Here is a 16,668-nt window from a genome sequence, read left to right on the forward strand (position 1 = left end):
ATGCACCTTTATCTTATGTAGCAGTCTTTGGTGCAGCACTTTGTCAAATGTCTTGTGGAAATTCAGATAGATCACATCCGCAGATTCCCCATTATCCACTGCACATGTAATATTCTCAAACAATTCCACCAAATTAGTCAAACATGACCTTCCCTTCATGGACCCATGCTGCTTCTGACTAATGGAACAATTTACATCCAGATGTCTTGCTGCTTCTTCCTTGATGGATTCAAGCATTTTTCCTACTACAGAAGTTCAGCTAACCGGCCTATAGCTATCAGTCTTTTGTCTACCTCTTTTTTTTTTTGTTTGGCGTGTATGGGATGTCAGGGAGGGGTAGTACCTTTTGGGGGAACATGTCGTGATCTTTCAGAGCAGTTTGTCCATCTTTTGTTCCCACCTGGCACTCAGCTCTCACCTGTGGCTCCCTGTAGCTATTTGCATGAGACAGAGGCCACACCCCAGGCAACGGCCTCAACAAGCCGGCTAAACCAGGAGAGGGTAACCGATGGGTCTCAACCCTTGGTGAGATAGGGAGTTATCTATTCCAGCATGTGGAGACAGAGTCCGTTAGATTGAGTGGTCGAGACCAATGGAAGGTCCAACGGTCAGGAAGGCAGTCTCTGCAAGTGTCATGGAACATGAAGAGCAGGACAAGACGTAGAAGACGTCCTGATCATCCACTGCGCCTAGTCCCGCTTCCAGCTGTCTTGACTCTTGTCTTATCACTGGATCTAGATGGGCATTGGGAAGAGAGAGTGAGGCTGACGCTGCGCAACTCTCCCTCACTTTAATCCAAATCATGCGCTAGTTTCAACACCATCATCGTCATCATCATCATCATCCTGTTCAACCCTTGAAGTCCTGTGGCGATGGGCGAGCGACGAAGCAGCAGGTGCGGATACACTGGGAGCTGTAGTCACGGACCTGCACACAGGCAGCTGGGGTCCAATGGTCGTTTCTCGCTGACCGTTTTTCACTTGGAATATTGCGTACAGTTCTGGTCGCCGCATTATAAGAAAGTTGTGGAGGCATTGGAAAGGGTGTAGAGGAGGTTTACCAGGATGTTGCCTGGTATGGTGGGAAGGTCTTGTGAGGAAAGGCTGACGGACTTGAGGTTATTTTCGTTAGAAAGAAGAAGGTTACGAGGTGACCTGATTTGAGGCATACAAGATGATCAAAGGATTGGATAGGGTGGACAGTGAGAGCCTTTTACCTCAGATGGTGATGGCTAACACAAGGGGACATAGAACATTACAGTGCAGAACAGGCCCTTCATAGCTTTAAATTGAGGGGTGATAATTATAGGATGGATGTCAGAGGTAGGTTCTTTACTCAGAGGGTAGTAAGGGCGTGGAATGCCCTGCCTGCAGCAGTTGTGGACTCGCCAACTTTAAGGGCGTTCAAATGGTCAGTGGATAGGCATATGGATAACATTGGAATAGTTTAGGTTAGAGGGCCATTAGATTGGTTCCACTGGTCAGCGCAACATCGAGGGCTGAAGGGCCTGTACTGCGCTGTTATGTTCTATGACTGAAGCAACAGTGGAACTTGGCATCTACTGGGTGACTGAGCAGTTCTCTGCAGGAACACATTGCTCACCTCCATAGAATAAGGAAGGGGCTAGAAAAGGTGCCCCAAACATTGCCTACTTCACTACTCCCTGGCCAGTTTACTGCGGCTGGTGTGGATCCCATCTTGTGGTTGAACAAACAATAAAACAAGATGACACCTCTCGCCATGTGCACGTTCCAAGTGCCAATGCTTTTGGACAACCCTACAGCAGACAGACCAGAGAGAAGAACAGCCTTAGTTGCCAGAGAGCTTGCAAGATACAACATTGACATTGCAGCCCTCAGCGAAACTCGTCTTGCCAACTTAGGTCAGTTGACTGAAATTGGAGGTGGATACACTTTTTTCTGGAGCAGTTGCGGCAGCGATGAGCGTTGTGATGCTGGAGCTACAGTCGCCATCAGGAATAACCTTGTTCAAAAACTTGATAGTGTACCCAAGGGTGTGAACGACCGGCTTATGACATTACAGCTTCCGCTACAGAACAGAAGTCAAGCCACCCTGTTCAGCGCCTATTTCCCCACAATGAACAACACGGACGAAATGAAAGACAAGTTCTACGAAGAACTAGACGTTCTACTGTCAGCAGTGAGCAGTACTGACAAGCTGATCTTGCTTGGCGATTTCAATGAAAGAGTAGGGTGTGACTCTGCAACCTGACAGGGAGTCATTGGGAGGCACGAAGTGGACAAGTGTAACAGTAACAGCCTACTCCTAACGAAGACCTGTGGAGCACACGACCTCATCACCAACACAACCTTCCGTCTGGAACAAGACCTCCTGGATGCACCCCTGCTGTAAGCATTGGCATCTTATTGACTGTATAATTGTCAGGAGAAAAGGTAGGCAGGATGTCAGAGTGACCAAGGCCATGTGTGGTGCTGACTGCTGGACAGATCACAGGCTCATTGTCTCCAAAATGAGTCTCCGCATCAGACCCAAGAGGTGACCGCAAGGAAGCAAGGTTATAAAAAGAATCAATGCGGCCAAGCTAAAGAACCCCAGCATAGTTTCAGCACTGGCTGAAGACTTAGAAATCAAGCTTGCTGACCTACACCTCACAGGCAGCGCTGAAGACGACTGGGAACGCTTCAGGGATGCTATCCATACATCTGTGCTGAAGATGCTCGGGCCCTCTACCCGCAAGCAGCATGATTGGTTTGATGAGAATGAGGAGATACAGGCTCTACTTGTTGAAATGCTCCATCTTCATCAGGTCAGTCAGAACGACCCACCTTCAGCTGCCAAAAAAAATGCTTCTACCAGTGCTCGCAGGACAGTCCAGAATAAACGGTATAAAAGGCAGGATGCCTGGCTGAGCGCCAAGGCAGATGAAATACAGGGATACGCTGACAGAAACAACTTGAAACAGTTCTATGAAGCCCTCAGCATTCTCTCCAGATCTCAATCTCTGAGTACAGATGGTACAACTCTCATTACAGAGAAGGCTGAGATCCTGCAGAGATGGGCTGAACACTTTGAAGCCATCGTCAACTGACCGTCATCTATTAACGATGAGGCAATAGACAGGATTCCCCAGGTTGATATCAACAGCACCGTGGATGATCCACCAGTAGTAGCCAAAGTCACGAAAGCTGTCAGCCAACTATCCAGTGGCAAAGCCCCAGGGGTAGATGCCATACCTGCAGAGATCTATAAAGCTGCTGGTCCTGCACTACTTATTGAGAAGCTCACCAAGTTGTTCCAGTCCTTTTGGAAGGATCGATCCATTCCTCAGGAACTTAAAGATGCTTCCATCGTACACCTCTACAAGAGGAAGGACAAACGGCAAGTATGCGACAAACACCGAGGAATCTCGCTGCTCTCCATCACAGGAAAAACCCTTGCAAGAGTCCTGTTAAATCGTCTGGTCTCTCATCTGGGAACTGGGCCTGCTTCCAGAGTCACAGTGTGGCTTCTGCAAAGGTTGTGGGACTATTGACATGACATGATTTTTGGTTCGCGCCAACTTCAGAAGTGTCAGGAGCAGAATCACGAGCTCTACACGACCTTTGACCTCGCGAAAGCCTTCAACACCGTAAGCCGACAAGGCTTGTGGAGGATCATGTCAAAGTTCAGCTGCCCTCCCAAACTCAGATGGTACACCAGTTGCATGATGGCCAGAGTACTGGATGGCGGAGAATCCTCTGAGGCATTTCCAGTCACCAATGGCGTCAAACAGGGCTGTGTGCTCGCACCCACACTGTTCAGCATGATGTTTACTGTCATGCTAAATGATACCTTCCAGGACAGTGTTGCTGGAATCAAAGTGAAAGAGACTGTGTTCTGAGGAACTTCCTCTTTGCCAATGACTGCACCCTGTATGCTTGCTCAGAGCCAGAGATGCAAGTCAGTATGGACAAATTTTCCACGGCTTGTGACAACTTTGGACTCACCGTCAACATTAAAAGACCAAAGTCATGCACCAGCCTGCTCCTCGTGCACTGTACACAGAACCCATAATCACAGTCAAAAGGCAGAAACAACAGGCAGTGGACCAGTTCACTTGTCTTGGCAGCACTCTCTCCCAAGCAGTGACTATTGATACAGAAGTTAACTGCAGAATAGCAAAGGCAAGTTCTGCTCCACTATGGGAATGTTGAGCAATCAGCCCAGCAACAAAACTCACTACCCTCCTGTGTGCCTGTGAAACGTGGACTGTATCAAAGATATGCAAGACAGTTCAATAATTTCCATATGACTTGGCTATGATAGCCAAGTTCCGCATACCTGAGGACGGTCTCAACAGGGATCTTGGGTTCATGTCGCACTATCTGTAACCCCCGTGACTTGCCTGGGTTTGCAAAACCTCACTTACTGTGCTGTCTGGAGACAATACACATCTCTTTAACCTGTGATCAGTGCTCCTTCCACTCACATTGTCGGCCACTTTAGGACTTGAACAGCAGGTTAGGTGTAAGGATTCGCATTCTAGTCAGTAATCTGTAAACTGTCTGCGCTTCATATGCTCTGTCTGTGGCCAGAACTCTCCATTCACCTGACGAAGAGGGTGACCTCAAGCTAGTGAGTTTACTATCAAATAAATCAGTTGGACTTAAACCTGGTGTTGTCAGACTTTTTACTGTATTTACCCCAGTCCAATGCCGGCATATCCACATCATTATACGACCTCACCGTAACATTCCAACGCTTGTACACAATACTTTGATTTTTAAAGGCCAATGTACCAAAAGCACTCTTTACGACCCTATCTACCTGTGATGCCACTTTTAGGGAATTGTATATCTGATTTCCCGGATCCCTCTGTTCTACTACACACTTCAGTTTCGTACCATTTACCTTGTATGTCCTACCTTGGTTTGTCCTTCCAAGGTGCAAATCGGCGCTAGCTTCTTTGAACAGTATGCAATGGAACCGACGAGGGAGCAAGCTATCCTCAATGTGGTCCTGTGTAATGAGACAGGAATAATTAATGATCTTACAGTTAGGGATCCTCTCGGAAGAAGCAATCACAGTATGGTTTAAAGTACAGATGGAGCATGAGAAGGTAAAATCCAATACCAGTGTCTTGTGCTTAAACAAAGGAGACTACGATGGGGTGAGGAAGTCGTTGGCTAAGGTAGACTGGGAGCAAAAACGTTATGGTGAGATAATTGAGGAACAGTGGAGGACTTTCAAAATAATTTTTCACAGTGCTCATCAAAAGTATATACCAGCGGTAAGGAAGGACTGTAGAAAAAGAGGTAATCAGCTATGGATATCTATGGAAATAAAGGAGGGTATCAAATTGAAAGAAAATGCATACAAAGTGGCAAAGATTCATGGGAACCTAGAGGGTTGGGAAATCCTTAAAGATCAAGAGAAAGCCATGAAAGAAGCTGTATAAAAAAAAAAGTAAGGTGAATTATGAGAGGAAACTAGCTCAGAATATAAAAACAGATAGCAATAGTTTCTACAAATATTTAAAATGAAAAAGAGTGGCTAAAGTAAATGTTGATCCTTTAGAGCAGAGGTCTCCAAACTATGGCCTGCGGGCTACATCTGGCTCGCACCCAGTGGCGCGGGACGGGATTCCCCCTGACAAAAACGTTCCAGCGTCTGGAACCCCGCCGCTGACTCAGGACCCAGATGCGGGGACGGAAGCAACAGGCCAGACATTTGCTGCCACTCCGCGCGGTGTCTAATGGACCCGTGGGAATCCCTGCCTCCTTTATCAGCCTATTGTCCAATCAGAGCTGCTGTCCTGTGATTGACAGTTCATTAAGCGAATCAGCAATTGAGAGATCTGTTATCCAATTGCCGCTCTGCATTGACTGAGTGACAGCTGCTTTATCCAATCTGTAAACTCTGTCCGTCTGAAATGAGCAAGAATGATAATGGCGACGGTAATTCGGACCAATCATAGAGCGATATGCTCAGCGCAACACCCACATTGTGACTGACATCTGCTGTAGCAAATTGCTGTGTGCTGCTGTAATGCAGTCACCAATCGCAATGAATTTAAAATTATTTGGCACCTGTTTTAGAAAAATAACTATTAGAAAAGTAACCCCCTAACTTTAGTACCTTTTTTTGGCATGCAAAAATGTGTAAAACATATGATGTGGTCCTCGTACTGAAAAGTTTGGAGACCCCTGCTTTAGAGGATGAAAAGGGGGATGTAATAACTGGAAATGAGAAAATGGCTGATGCATTGGACAGGTATTTTGTTTTGGCCTTCACAGTGGAAGACACAAATAACGTGCAAAAAATTGATGACAAGAAGCCTATGACTGGTGAGGACCTAGAACCTATCATTATCACTAAAGAGGTAGTGTTGAGAATGCTAATGGAGCTAAATTAGTCAAGTCTTTTGGCCCGGATGGAATGCATCCCAGGGTACTAAAAGAGATGGCTGGAAAAATAGCAAATGCACTAGTGGTAATTTACCAAAATTCGCTGGACTCTGGGGTGGTTCCCGCAGATTGGAAAACAGTAAATGTGACTTCACTGTTTAAAAAAGGAGGTAGACAAAAGGCAGGTAACTATCGGCCGGTTAGCTTAACTTCTGTAGTAGGGAAAATGCTTGAATCTATCATCAAGGAAGAAATAGTGAGACACCTGGAAATCAATGTCCCATTGGTAAGATGCAACATGGGTTCATGAAGGGCAGATCATGTTTGACTAATTTAATGGAATGCTTTGAGAACATTGTGTGCGTGGTGGACAATGGGGAACCTTTGTATGTGGTGTACCTGGATTTCCAGAAGACATTTGACAAGGTGGCGCACCAAAGACTGCTACGTAAGATAAAAAGTGCGCAGTGTTACGGGCAATTTATTAGCGTGGAGAGAGGATAGACTAACTATTAGCAAGCAAAGAGTGGGGGTTAATGGGCATTTTTCTGGCTGGCAATTCGTGACTAGTATTGGGACTGCAATTGTTTATGATTTACATAGATGATTTGGAGCTGGGGACCAAGTGTGGCGTGTCAAAATTCAGATGGCACTAAGATGAGTGGCAGAACAAAGTGTGCAGAGGACGCTGAAAGTCTTCAAAGGGATATAGGTAGTCTAAAGTGAGTGGGCGAGGGTCTGGCAGATGGGGCACAGTGTTGGTCAATGTGAGGTCATCCATTTTGATAGGAATAACAGCAAAATAGACTATTATTTAAATAGTAAAAAAAGCAGCATGCTGCTGTGCGGTGAGACCTAATTGTCCTTGTGCATGAATCACAAAAAGTTGGTTTTCAGGTACACCAGGCAATTAGAAACATAGAAAAACTACAGAACAATACAGGCCCTTCAGCCCACAAAGTTGTGCCAAACATGACCCTACCTTAGAGGTTACTAGGCTTATCTATCTTACCAAGTTCCATGTAGAATCCGCCTCCACCACCGTTGCAGGCAGCCCGTGCCACGCACCCGCCATTCTCTGAGTGAAAAACTTACCCTTTATCTCCTCTGTACCTACGCCCCAGTACCTTAAACCTGTGTCCTCTTGTGGCAACCATTTCAGCCCTGGGAAAAAGCCTCTGAGAATCCACCCGATCAATACCTCTCAACATCTTGTACACCTCTATCAAGTCACCCCCTCATCCTTTTGTTGCTCCAAGGAGAAAAGGCAGAGCTCCCTCAACCTATCCTCGGAAGGCATGCTCCCCAATCCAGGCAACATCCTTGTAAATCTCCTTTGCACCCTTTCTATGGCCTCCACTTCCTACCTGTAATGAGGCGACCAGAACTAAGCACAGTACTCCAAGTGGGATCTGACCAGGGTCCTATACAGCTGCAACATTACCTCTCGACTCCTAAATTCAATTCCTCAACTGATGAAGGCTGCCATACACCTTCTTAACCATAGCTTCAACCTGCACAGCTGCTTTAAGCGTCCTATGAACTCGGACCCCAGTGTGGTCTTCCACACTGCCAAGAGCCCTGCCATTAATATTATATTCTGCCATCCTATTTGACCTGCCAAAATGAACCACTTAACACTTATTGAACTCCATCTGCCACTTCTCCGCCCAGTCTTGCATCCTATCAATGTCTCACTGCAACTTCTGACATCCCTGCACACTATCCACAACACCTCCAACCTTTGTGTCATCAGCAAACTTACCAACCCATCCCTCCACTTCCTCATTCAGGTCATTTATAAAAATCACAAAGAATAAGGATCCCAGAACAGATCCCTGGGGCACTCCACTGGTGACCGACCTCCATGCAGAATACGACCCATCTATAACCACTCTTTGCCTCCTGTGGGCAAGCCGGTTCTGGATCCACAAAGCAATGTTCTCTTGGATCCCATGCCCCCTTACTTTCTCAATAAGTCTTGCATGGGGCATCCTATCAAATGCTTTGCTGAAGTCCATATATACTACATCTATTGCTCTTCCTTCAGCAATGTGTTTAGTCCCATCTTCAAAAAATTCAACCAGGCTCGTAAGGCATGATCTGCCTTTGATAAAGCCGTGCTGACTTTTCTTAATCATGGGCATTACTGGCTGGCCGGCATTTATTGCCCATCACTTGTTGCCCTGCAGGGCAGCTGAGAGTCTCTCCAAGAAGGTTGGTTAGGGCAAGATTAGGGCCAGTTACAGACAGTAGAGGGAAGTTGTGTGTGGAACCGGAGGAGATTGGAGAGGCGTTGAACCAATATTTCTCTTCGGTGTTCACGCAAGGAGACATGAATGTAGCTGAGGAGGACACTGGGGTGCAGGGGTGTAAAATAGATAGTATTGTAGTTGATACGGGGGATGTGCTGGATATTTTAGAGGGTTTGAAAATAGATAAGTCCCCTGGTCCGGATGGGATTTACCCTAGGATTCTCTGGGAGGCAAGAGAGGTGATTGCGGAGCCTCTGGCTCTGATCTTCAGGTCGTCGTTGGTCTCTGGTATAGTACCGGAAGATTGGAGGACAGCAAATGTTGTCCCATTGTTTAAGAAGGGGAGAAGAGACTTCCCTGGGAATTATAGACCGGTGAGTCTTACTTCTGTGGTGGGAAAGGTTTTGGAAAGGATTATTAGAGACAGGATTTATAGTTATTTGGAGAGTAATGAATTGATTAGAGACAGTCAGCATGGTTTTGTAGCGGGTAGGTCGTGCCTTACTAACCTTATCGAGTTCTTTGAGAAAGTGACCAAAGAGGTGGATAGGGGTAAGGCAGTTGACGTGGTGTATATGGATTTTAGTAAGGCGTTTGATAAGGTTCACCATGGTAGGCTTCTGCAGAAAATGCAGATGTATGGGATTGGGGGTGATCTAGGTAATTGGATCAGGAATTGGCTAGCAGATAGGAGACAGAGGGTGGTGGTTGATGGTAAATATTCATCATGGAGTTCAGTTACGAGTGGTGTGCCTCAGGGATCTGTTTTGGGGCCACTGCTGTTTGTAATTTTTATTAATGATCTGGATGAGGGTATAGTTGGGTAGATTAGTAAGTTTGCTGATGACACCAAAGTCGGAGGTGTGGTAGATTGTGAGGAAGGGTGTCATAGTTTGCAGGGTGACTTAGAAAGGTTGCAGAGCTGGGCCGCGAGGTGGCGGATGGAGTTTAATGTGGAGAAGTGTGAGGTAATTCATTTCGGTAGGAATAACAGATGTGTTGAGTATAGGGCTAACGGGAGGACTTTGAATAGTGTGGAGGAGCAGAGGGATCTAGGTGTATGTGTACATAGATCCCTGAAAGTTGGGAATCAAGTAGATAAGGTTGTTAAGAAGGCATATGGTGTCTTGGCGTTTATTGGTAGGGGGATTGAATTTAGGAGTCGCAGCGTCATGATGCAACTGTACACAACTCTGGTGCGGCCGCACTTGGAGTATTGTGTGCAGTTCTGGTCCCCACATTACAGGAAGGATGTAGAGGCTTTGGAGAGGGTGCAGAGGAGGTTTACCAGGATGTTGCCTGGTATGGAGGGGAGATCCTATGAGGAGAGACTGAGAGATTTGGGGTTGTTTTCGCTGGAAAGAAGGTGGCTAAGAGGGGATCTTATTGAAACATATAAGATGATTAGAGGTTTAGACAGGGTGGATAGTGATAGCCTTTTTCCTCGGATGGAGAAATCTAGCACGAGGGGGCACGGCTTTAAATTAAGGGGGGGTAGTTATAGGACTGATGTCAGGGGTAGGTTCTTTACCCAGAGGGTGGTGAGGGACTGGAATGCCCTGCCAGCTGCAGTTGTAAATGCGCCTAGTTTGGGGGCGTTTAAGAGATCTGTGGATAGGTTTATGGACGAAATGGGATTGGTTTAGATTAGTGGGTTAGTGTTGTTTTTTTTTAAAAAGCTGGTCGGCGCAACATCGTGGGCCGAAGGGCCTGTTCTGCGCTGTAATGTTCTATGTTCTAAATGTTCGTAAATGTTGCCTCTCAGGATCTTCTCCATCAACTCACCAGTTACTGAGGTTAGACTCACTGGTCTATAATTTCCAGAATTAAGAAGGTAAATGGAATTTTATCCTTCATTGCTGGAGAGATGGAGTTTAAAAACAGTGAGATTATGTTGCAGTGGCATATGGTGCTGGTGAGGCCACACCTGGGGTACTGTGTACAGTTTTGTCCTCCTTACTTGAGAAAGGATATACTGACACTGGAGGGGGTGCAGAGGAGATTCACTCGGTTTATTCTGGAGTTGAGAGGGTTGGCTCATGAGGAGAGACTGGGTAGACTGGGGCTATACTCATTGGAATTCAGAAGAATGAGGGGAGATCATATAAAATTATGTAGGGAATAGATAAGATAGAAGCAGGGAAGTTGTTTCCACTGGCAGATGAAATAGAACTAGGGGGCATAGCCTCAAAATAAAGGGGAAGCAGAGTTCGGACTGGATTGAGAATGAACATTCTTCACCAAAGGGTTGTGAATCTGTGGAATTCGCTGCCCGTTGAAGCAGTTGATGCTATCTTGTTGCATGTTTTTAAGGCAAGGATAGATAAATTTTGGAACAGCAATGGAATTAAGGGTTATGGTGAGGTAAGTGGAGCTGAGTCCATGAAATGATCAGCCATGGTCTTTGTTGAATGGTGGAGCAGGCTCGAGGGGCCAGATGGCCCACTCCTGTTCCTAGTTCTTATGTTCTTATGTTAAGGGCCAAATAGTTTCTGGTTTCTATGTAAACATTTGTGGGAGGAAGAACAAGTCATGAACAGAAGGGAAGCAGAAACTTGCTAATTATTATGAAAACCTGTGAACTTGTTGTGAAACTGTGCTGTAATAGGATGATGCTCAGTTTCAGATGTTTAAATTGACACCAGACTGTTACGTGGCTCAGAAGACTGACTTGCCTCATTCCGACGTTGTGTTCACTTGATGACTGAACTCGACTTGTGCCATTTCTCATTGGTATCTTTTGGTTTGTTCTCCCCACCCCCAATAACCAGTTTGACAGCTGCACATTCCCTCTGCCCTCGTCGCTCGCACTTGTCCTATTTCTCTGATCTTCTCTGTCTGCTTTTATATTACTCCCTGAATACTGTTCCTATAATGAAATGTTTCCTTCAGTTGTCACTTGCAATAAAGCCTTCCCTCTGTTGAAAAACTTTTATTTCATTCTTCTTCCAATGATAACACTCAATCCTTTTCTCCACATAGCCAGTCTGCAGATTAGGGCCTGTTCTTTGTTAGCAATTTCTTGTCCAATATAAACAAATTTCCATTTTCAATCTTTCACCATTTTGAAAATATTTAATTTATGCCCCAATTGCTTTCCTTAGGTGTCGTGAAAAGATTCCAAATTTAATTTTTTCAGTGGGAGACTTCAGCCGTCTAGGGATCCCAGTAGACAGGGTGGAACGTGTACTTTATACAGAGTGTTGGCACACAGTCTTGTTCTCTGTATTCCAAAACTTTGAAATCTGCATTCCATAACAGTGTGAAAATCTGTCTTCATGAAATGTTGGCATTTAGTCGGCTGTTTCCCCTTTGCTGAAAATATGCAGCCCATCCTAATTCCACCACCATGACTGTGAAGGAAAAACAGCTTGAATTTAATCATTCTGTTTTCTTTGGTGTTTCTCGATCCTGCAGCACAGACGGTGGTTTGGCTCAGATGGGTTGTTTAATAAACTGCTAACTGTTGTAGAGAAGAATCATTGGACTTCATTAAGGACTATTTTTGCTTCAGATGGCTGGGTTTGGGTTATTACTGTATGCTGCAATCTAAATGTGAGACTTTAGAAATTGTACCATATCATTAGTATTCACAGCAGTGTCTTTCTCCTTCCTGTTCTTTAGTTTCCTTTTCATGAATTGTTATGTATGTTAGAACATAGAACATTACAGCGCAGAACAGGCCGTTCGGCCCAGATGTTGCGCCGACCAATTAAAAAGCAATGACCCTCTAACCTAAACCAATCCCTTTCCGTCCATAAACCTATCCACGGATCTCTTAAACGCCCCCAAACTAGGCGCATTTACAACTGACTCTGTTGGGACTCTAGGCGCATTTTACAACAACTGTTGGGACTCTTGTGAAGTGCACTGAAGATAGCAATAAATATTGGAAACTTAGTCGTGGTGTCTCAGTGGCCATCCCTGTAAAAGCCCCACCCATCGACGTAGCACTAACTTTAAATAATTGATCTTGGACGTGTTGGTGGAGGCCAGAGAGGTAAAAGCTTTTAGTAGCAAAGCGAGTTGACCATGTATGAATGCTACGAAGCTACTGGACTATCGATGGTACTGAAGCCCGTTCATTTATAAACTTCTAGCTGCAGTAGTGTTGCGGTTATGTCTTTGTGTGAGGAACCCAGAAGTCCAGACAAATAATTCACGGATCATGAATTCAAATCCAACCATGGCAACTTAATTTATTTTTTTATGGGATGTGGGTATCGCTGGCAATCAATAATTGTTCTTGAACTGAGTGGCTTGCTTGGTGATTTCAGTGAGTGGTGAAAGTGTTCTGATTGCAGCTGTTTTCATTGCTGAGCAGGCCGGATCTCAGATTGAAATCTGTCTCAGCTGATCACAACTTTTTTTTCATGTTGTAGAAGTGAAGAGGCATTATTGTTGAACACAAAAGCACAGGATTCTGGCGATAAATTTTAAAATTTGAAACACAAAATCTTAAGTAAAGAAAAGTTAAAACTTGAACACACGATAAAAGGTACAGTTACAAAAACCTGAAAAAGTAACGTCCAAAATGTCATTAAACTATCCTTTCTGGCAACAGAACTTCTAGATTCTTAACCACAAACCATTATTTAGGGTGGCACAGGGGTTAGCACTGTTGTCTCACAGTGGCAGGGACCTGGGTTTGCACTGACTGTGTGGAGATTGTATGTTTTCCCCTTGTCTGCGTGAGTTTTCTCCCACAATCTGAAAGATGTGCTGTTTAGATGCATTGGCCGTGCTAAATTCTCCCTTGGTGTCCCTGAACAGGCATCAGAGTGTGGCGACTGAAGGATTTTCACAGTAACTTGATTGCAATGTTAATGTATGCCTACTTGTGACACTAATAAATAAACTTAAAATAAAATCCAGGAAATATTATCAAACCAAGAAATTGCATTAAAACAAGTACAATCATTGACTTCCCAGACTAAATCTATTATGCTGTGGTTTTTCAAAGTGAGTCATAGAAACATAGAAGAGAGAAGCAGGAGGAGGCCGGTTGGCCCTTCTGGCCTTCTCCACCATTCATTACGATGGCAGATCATCAACTCAATAGCCTAATCCTGCTTTTTGCCCATAATCTTTGATCCCATTCGTTCCAAGTGCTATATCTAGACACCTCTTGAATACATGCAATGTTTTGGCATTAGCAACTTCCAGTAATAATGAATTCCACAGGCTCGCTACTTTTTGGGTGAAGGAATGTCTCCTCTGCTCCATCCTAAATGGTCTACCCTGAATCCTCAGACTGTGACCCCTGGTTCTGACTTTCCCTGATGTGGAGATGCCAGTGTTGGACTGGGGTATACACAGTAAGAAGTCTCACAACACCAGGTTAAAGTGCAACAAGTTTATTTGGTAGCACGAACCACTAGCTTTCAGAGCACTGCCTCTTCATCGGGTAAATGGGAGTTCTGTTCACAAACAGGGCATATAAAGACAGAAACTCAATTTACAAAATAGTGGTTGGAATGCGAGTCTTTACAGGTAACCAAGTCTTAAAGATACAGAAAATGTGAGTGGAGAGAGGGTTCAGCACAGGTTAAAGAGATGTGTATTGTCTCCGGCCAGGACAGTTAGTGAGATGTTGCAAAGGCCCAGGCAAGTCGTGGGCATTAGAGATAGTGTGACACGAACCCAAGATCCCAGTTGAGGCCACCCTTGTGTGTGGAACTTGGCTGTCGGTCTCTGTTCAGCGATTCTGTGTTGTGTGTTGTGAAGGCTGCCTTGGAGAATGCTTATCCGGAGATCAGAGGCTGAATGCCAGTGACCACTGAAGTATTCCCCAACAGGAAGAGAACACTGTTGCCTGGTGATTGTCAAGCGGTGTTCGTTCATTGTCGTAGCGTCTGCATAGTCTCCCCAATGTACCATGCTTCAGGACATCCTTTCCTGCAGCGTATCAGGTAGACAACATTGGCCGAGTTGCAAGAGTATGTACCGTGTACCTGGTGGATGGTTTTCTCACGTGAGATGATGACATCTATTGCAGAGGTTGCTGTGGCAGGGTTGTGTGGTGTCATGGCTACTGTTCTCCTGAAGGCTGGGTAGTTTGCTACAGACAATGGTCTGTTTGAGGTTGTGTGGTTGTTTGAAGGCAAGAAGTGGGGCTGAGGGGATGGCCTTGGCGAGGTGCTCGTCTTTGCCAATGACATGAAGGCTCCGGAGAAGACTTTGTAGTTTCTCCGCTCCGGGGAAAATCGAAGGGTACTCTGCCCGCCATGTCGCGTGTTTGTCTTCTGAAGAGGTCGGTGTGGTTTTTTGCTGTGGCACGTTGGAACTGTCGATCGATGAGTCGAGTGCCATATCCTGTTCTTACGAGGGCATCTTTCAGCGTCTGTAGTTGTCTGCTGAGATCCTCCTCACCTGAGCAGATCCTGTGTATACAGAAGGCTTGTCTGTAGGGGATAGCCTTGCTAATGTGGTTAGGGTGGAAGCTGGAGAAGTGAAGCATCGTGAGGTTATCCGTGGGCTTGTGGTACAGTGAAGTGCTGAGGTGACCGTCCTTGATGGAGATGCATGTATCCAAGAATGCAGCCGATTCCGAAGAGATGTGGAAGCTATTGAAAGGGTGCAGAAGAGATTTACAAGGATGTTGCCTGGATTGGGTGGCATGCCTTTATGAGGATAGGTTGAGTGAGCTCAGTCTTTTCTCCCTGGAGAGACGAAGGATGAGAGGTGGCCTGGTAGAGGTTTATAAGATGTTGAGAGGTATAGATCGGGTGGATTCTCAGAGGCTATTTCCCAGGGCTGAAATGGTCGCTATGAGAGGACACAGGTTTAAGGTGGTGGGGAGCAGGTACAGAGGAGAACATACACAGCACAAACAGCACAAACAGGCCCACGAGTTGCACCGATCACATCAACACCTACCAATCTATAGACCTATCTATAACCCCCAATCCCATTAAACCCCATATACTCATCCAGAAGTCTTTTAAAAGACCCCAGCGAGTTCGCCTCCACCACCACCGACGGCAGCCGATTCCATTCACTCACCACCCTCTGAGTGAAAAACTTACCCCTAACATCACTTCTGTACTTTCCTCCCCGCACCTTAAATCTGTGTCCTCTCGTAGCGACCATTTCAACCCGGGGAAATAGCCTCTGAGAATCCACCCTATCTATTCCTCTCAACATTTTATAAACCTCTATCAGGTCGCCTCTCAACCTTCGTCTCTCCAGGGAAAAGAGTCCCAGCTCCCTCAACCTAACTTCATAAGGCATGCCTCCCAGTCCAGGCAACATCCTTGTAAATCTCCTCTGTACCCTTTCAATAGGAGATGTCAGGGGTAAGTTTTTCACTGAGGGTGGTGGGTGAGTGGAATTGGCTGCCGGCGGTGGTGGTGGAGGTGAACTCGTCGGGGTTTTTTAAGAGACTTCTGGATGACTACATGGGACTTCGTAAGATTGAGGGTTATAGGTAGGCCTAGTAGGTATGGATATGATCAGTGCAACTTGTGGGCTGAAGGGCCTGTTTGTGTTGAAGTGTTCTATGTTCTCTGAGCAGTACATGGAGTCTGATTTGTGGAATGGACTTGTTGATGTCATCGTATAATTGTTTCAGTGATTGTTCACCATGAGTCCAAAGGAAGAAAATGTCATCGATGTATCTAATGTTTAGAATCAGTTGAAGGTCCTGTGTGATGGAGAAGTCTTGTTCAAACCTGTGCATGAAGATGTTAGCATATTGAGATGCGAATTTAGTTCCCATGGCTGTTGTGTGTGTTTGGATGAAGAACTGGTTGTTGAAGGTGAAAATATTGTGGTCCAGGATGAAGTGGATGAGTTGTAAAATTGCATCTGGAGATTGGTAGTTGTCGGCATTGAGTACTGAGGCAGTTGCAGCAATGCCATCATCGTGGGGGATGCTGGTGTAGAGTGCCAAGATATCCATTGTGACCAGGAGTCTCCTGGTTCAACTGCTCCATGTGTGCTGAGTTTCTGTAGAAGTCCGTAGCATCCGACAAAGGCTCAAGGTTCTTTGTACAATGGGTTTCAGGATGCCCTTGACGTAGCCGAAGAGGTTCTCGCACAGG

The 16,668-nt window shown here is 45.6% G+C and overlaps 1 protein-coding gene across 2 annotated transcripts in view; it reads left to right on the top strand.

The window, feature by feature from the left end:
- Positions 1–16,668, top strand: part of gpc4 (glypican 4) — a 195,649-nt gene that overhangs the window by 15,407 nt on the left and 163,574 nt on the right. Inside the window, exon 1 of one of the 2 annotated variants that reach the window (XM_080187978.1) lies at positions 6,276–6,308. The exons of the other annotated variant lie outside the window; for it this stretch is intronic. Coding sequence (XP_080044104.1) covers positions 6,302–6,308 — 7 coding nt within the window. The 5' untranslated portion in view covers positions 6,276–6,301. Of the gene's footprint in view, positions 1–6,275; positions 6,309–16,668 lie in introns of those variants that run through there. 2 annotated transcript variants of the gene reach the window in all.

This window comes from Carcharhinus amblyrhynchos, chromosome 4 (assembly GCF_965287045.1).
Source record: "Carcharhinus amblyrhynchos chromosome 4, sCarAmb.v2.hapA, whole genome shotgun sequence".
Taxonomy (NCBI): domain Eukaryota; kingdom Metazoa; phylum Chordata; class Chondrichthyes; order Carcharhiniformes; family Carcharhinidae; genus Carcharhinus; species Carcharhinus amblyrhynchos.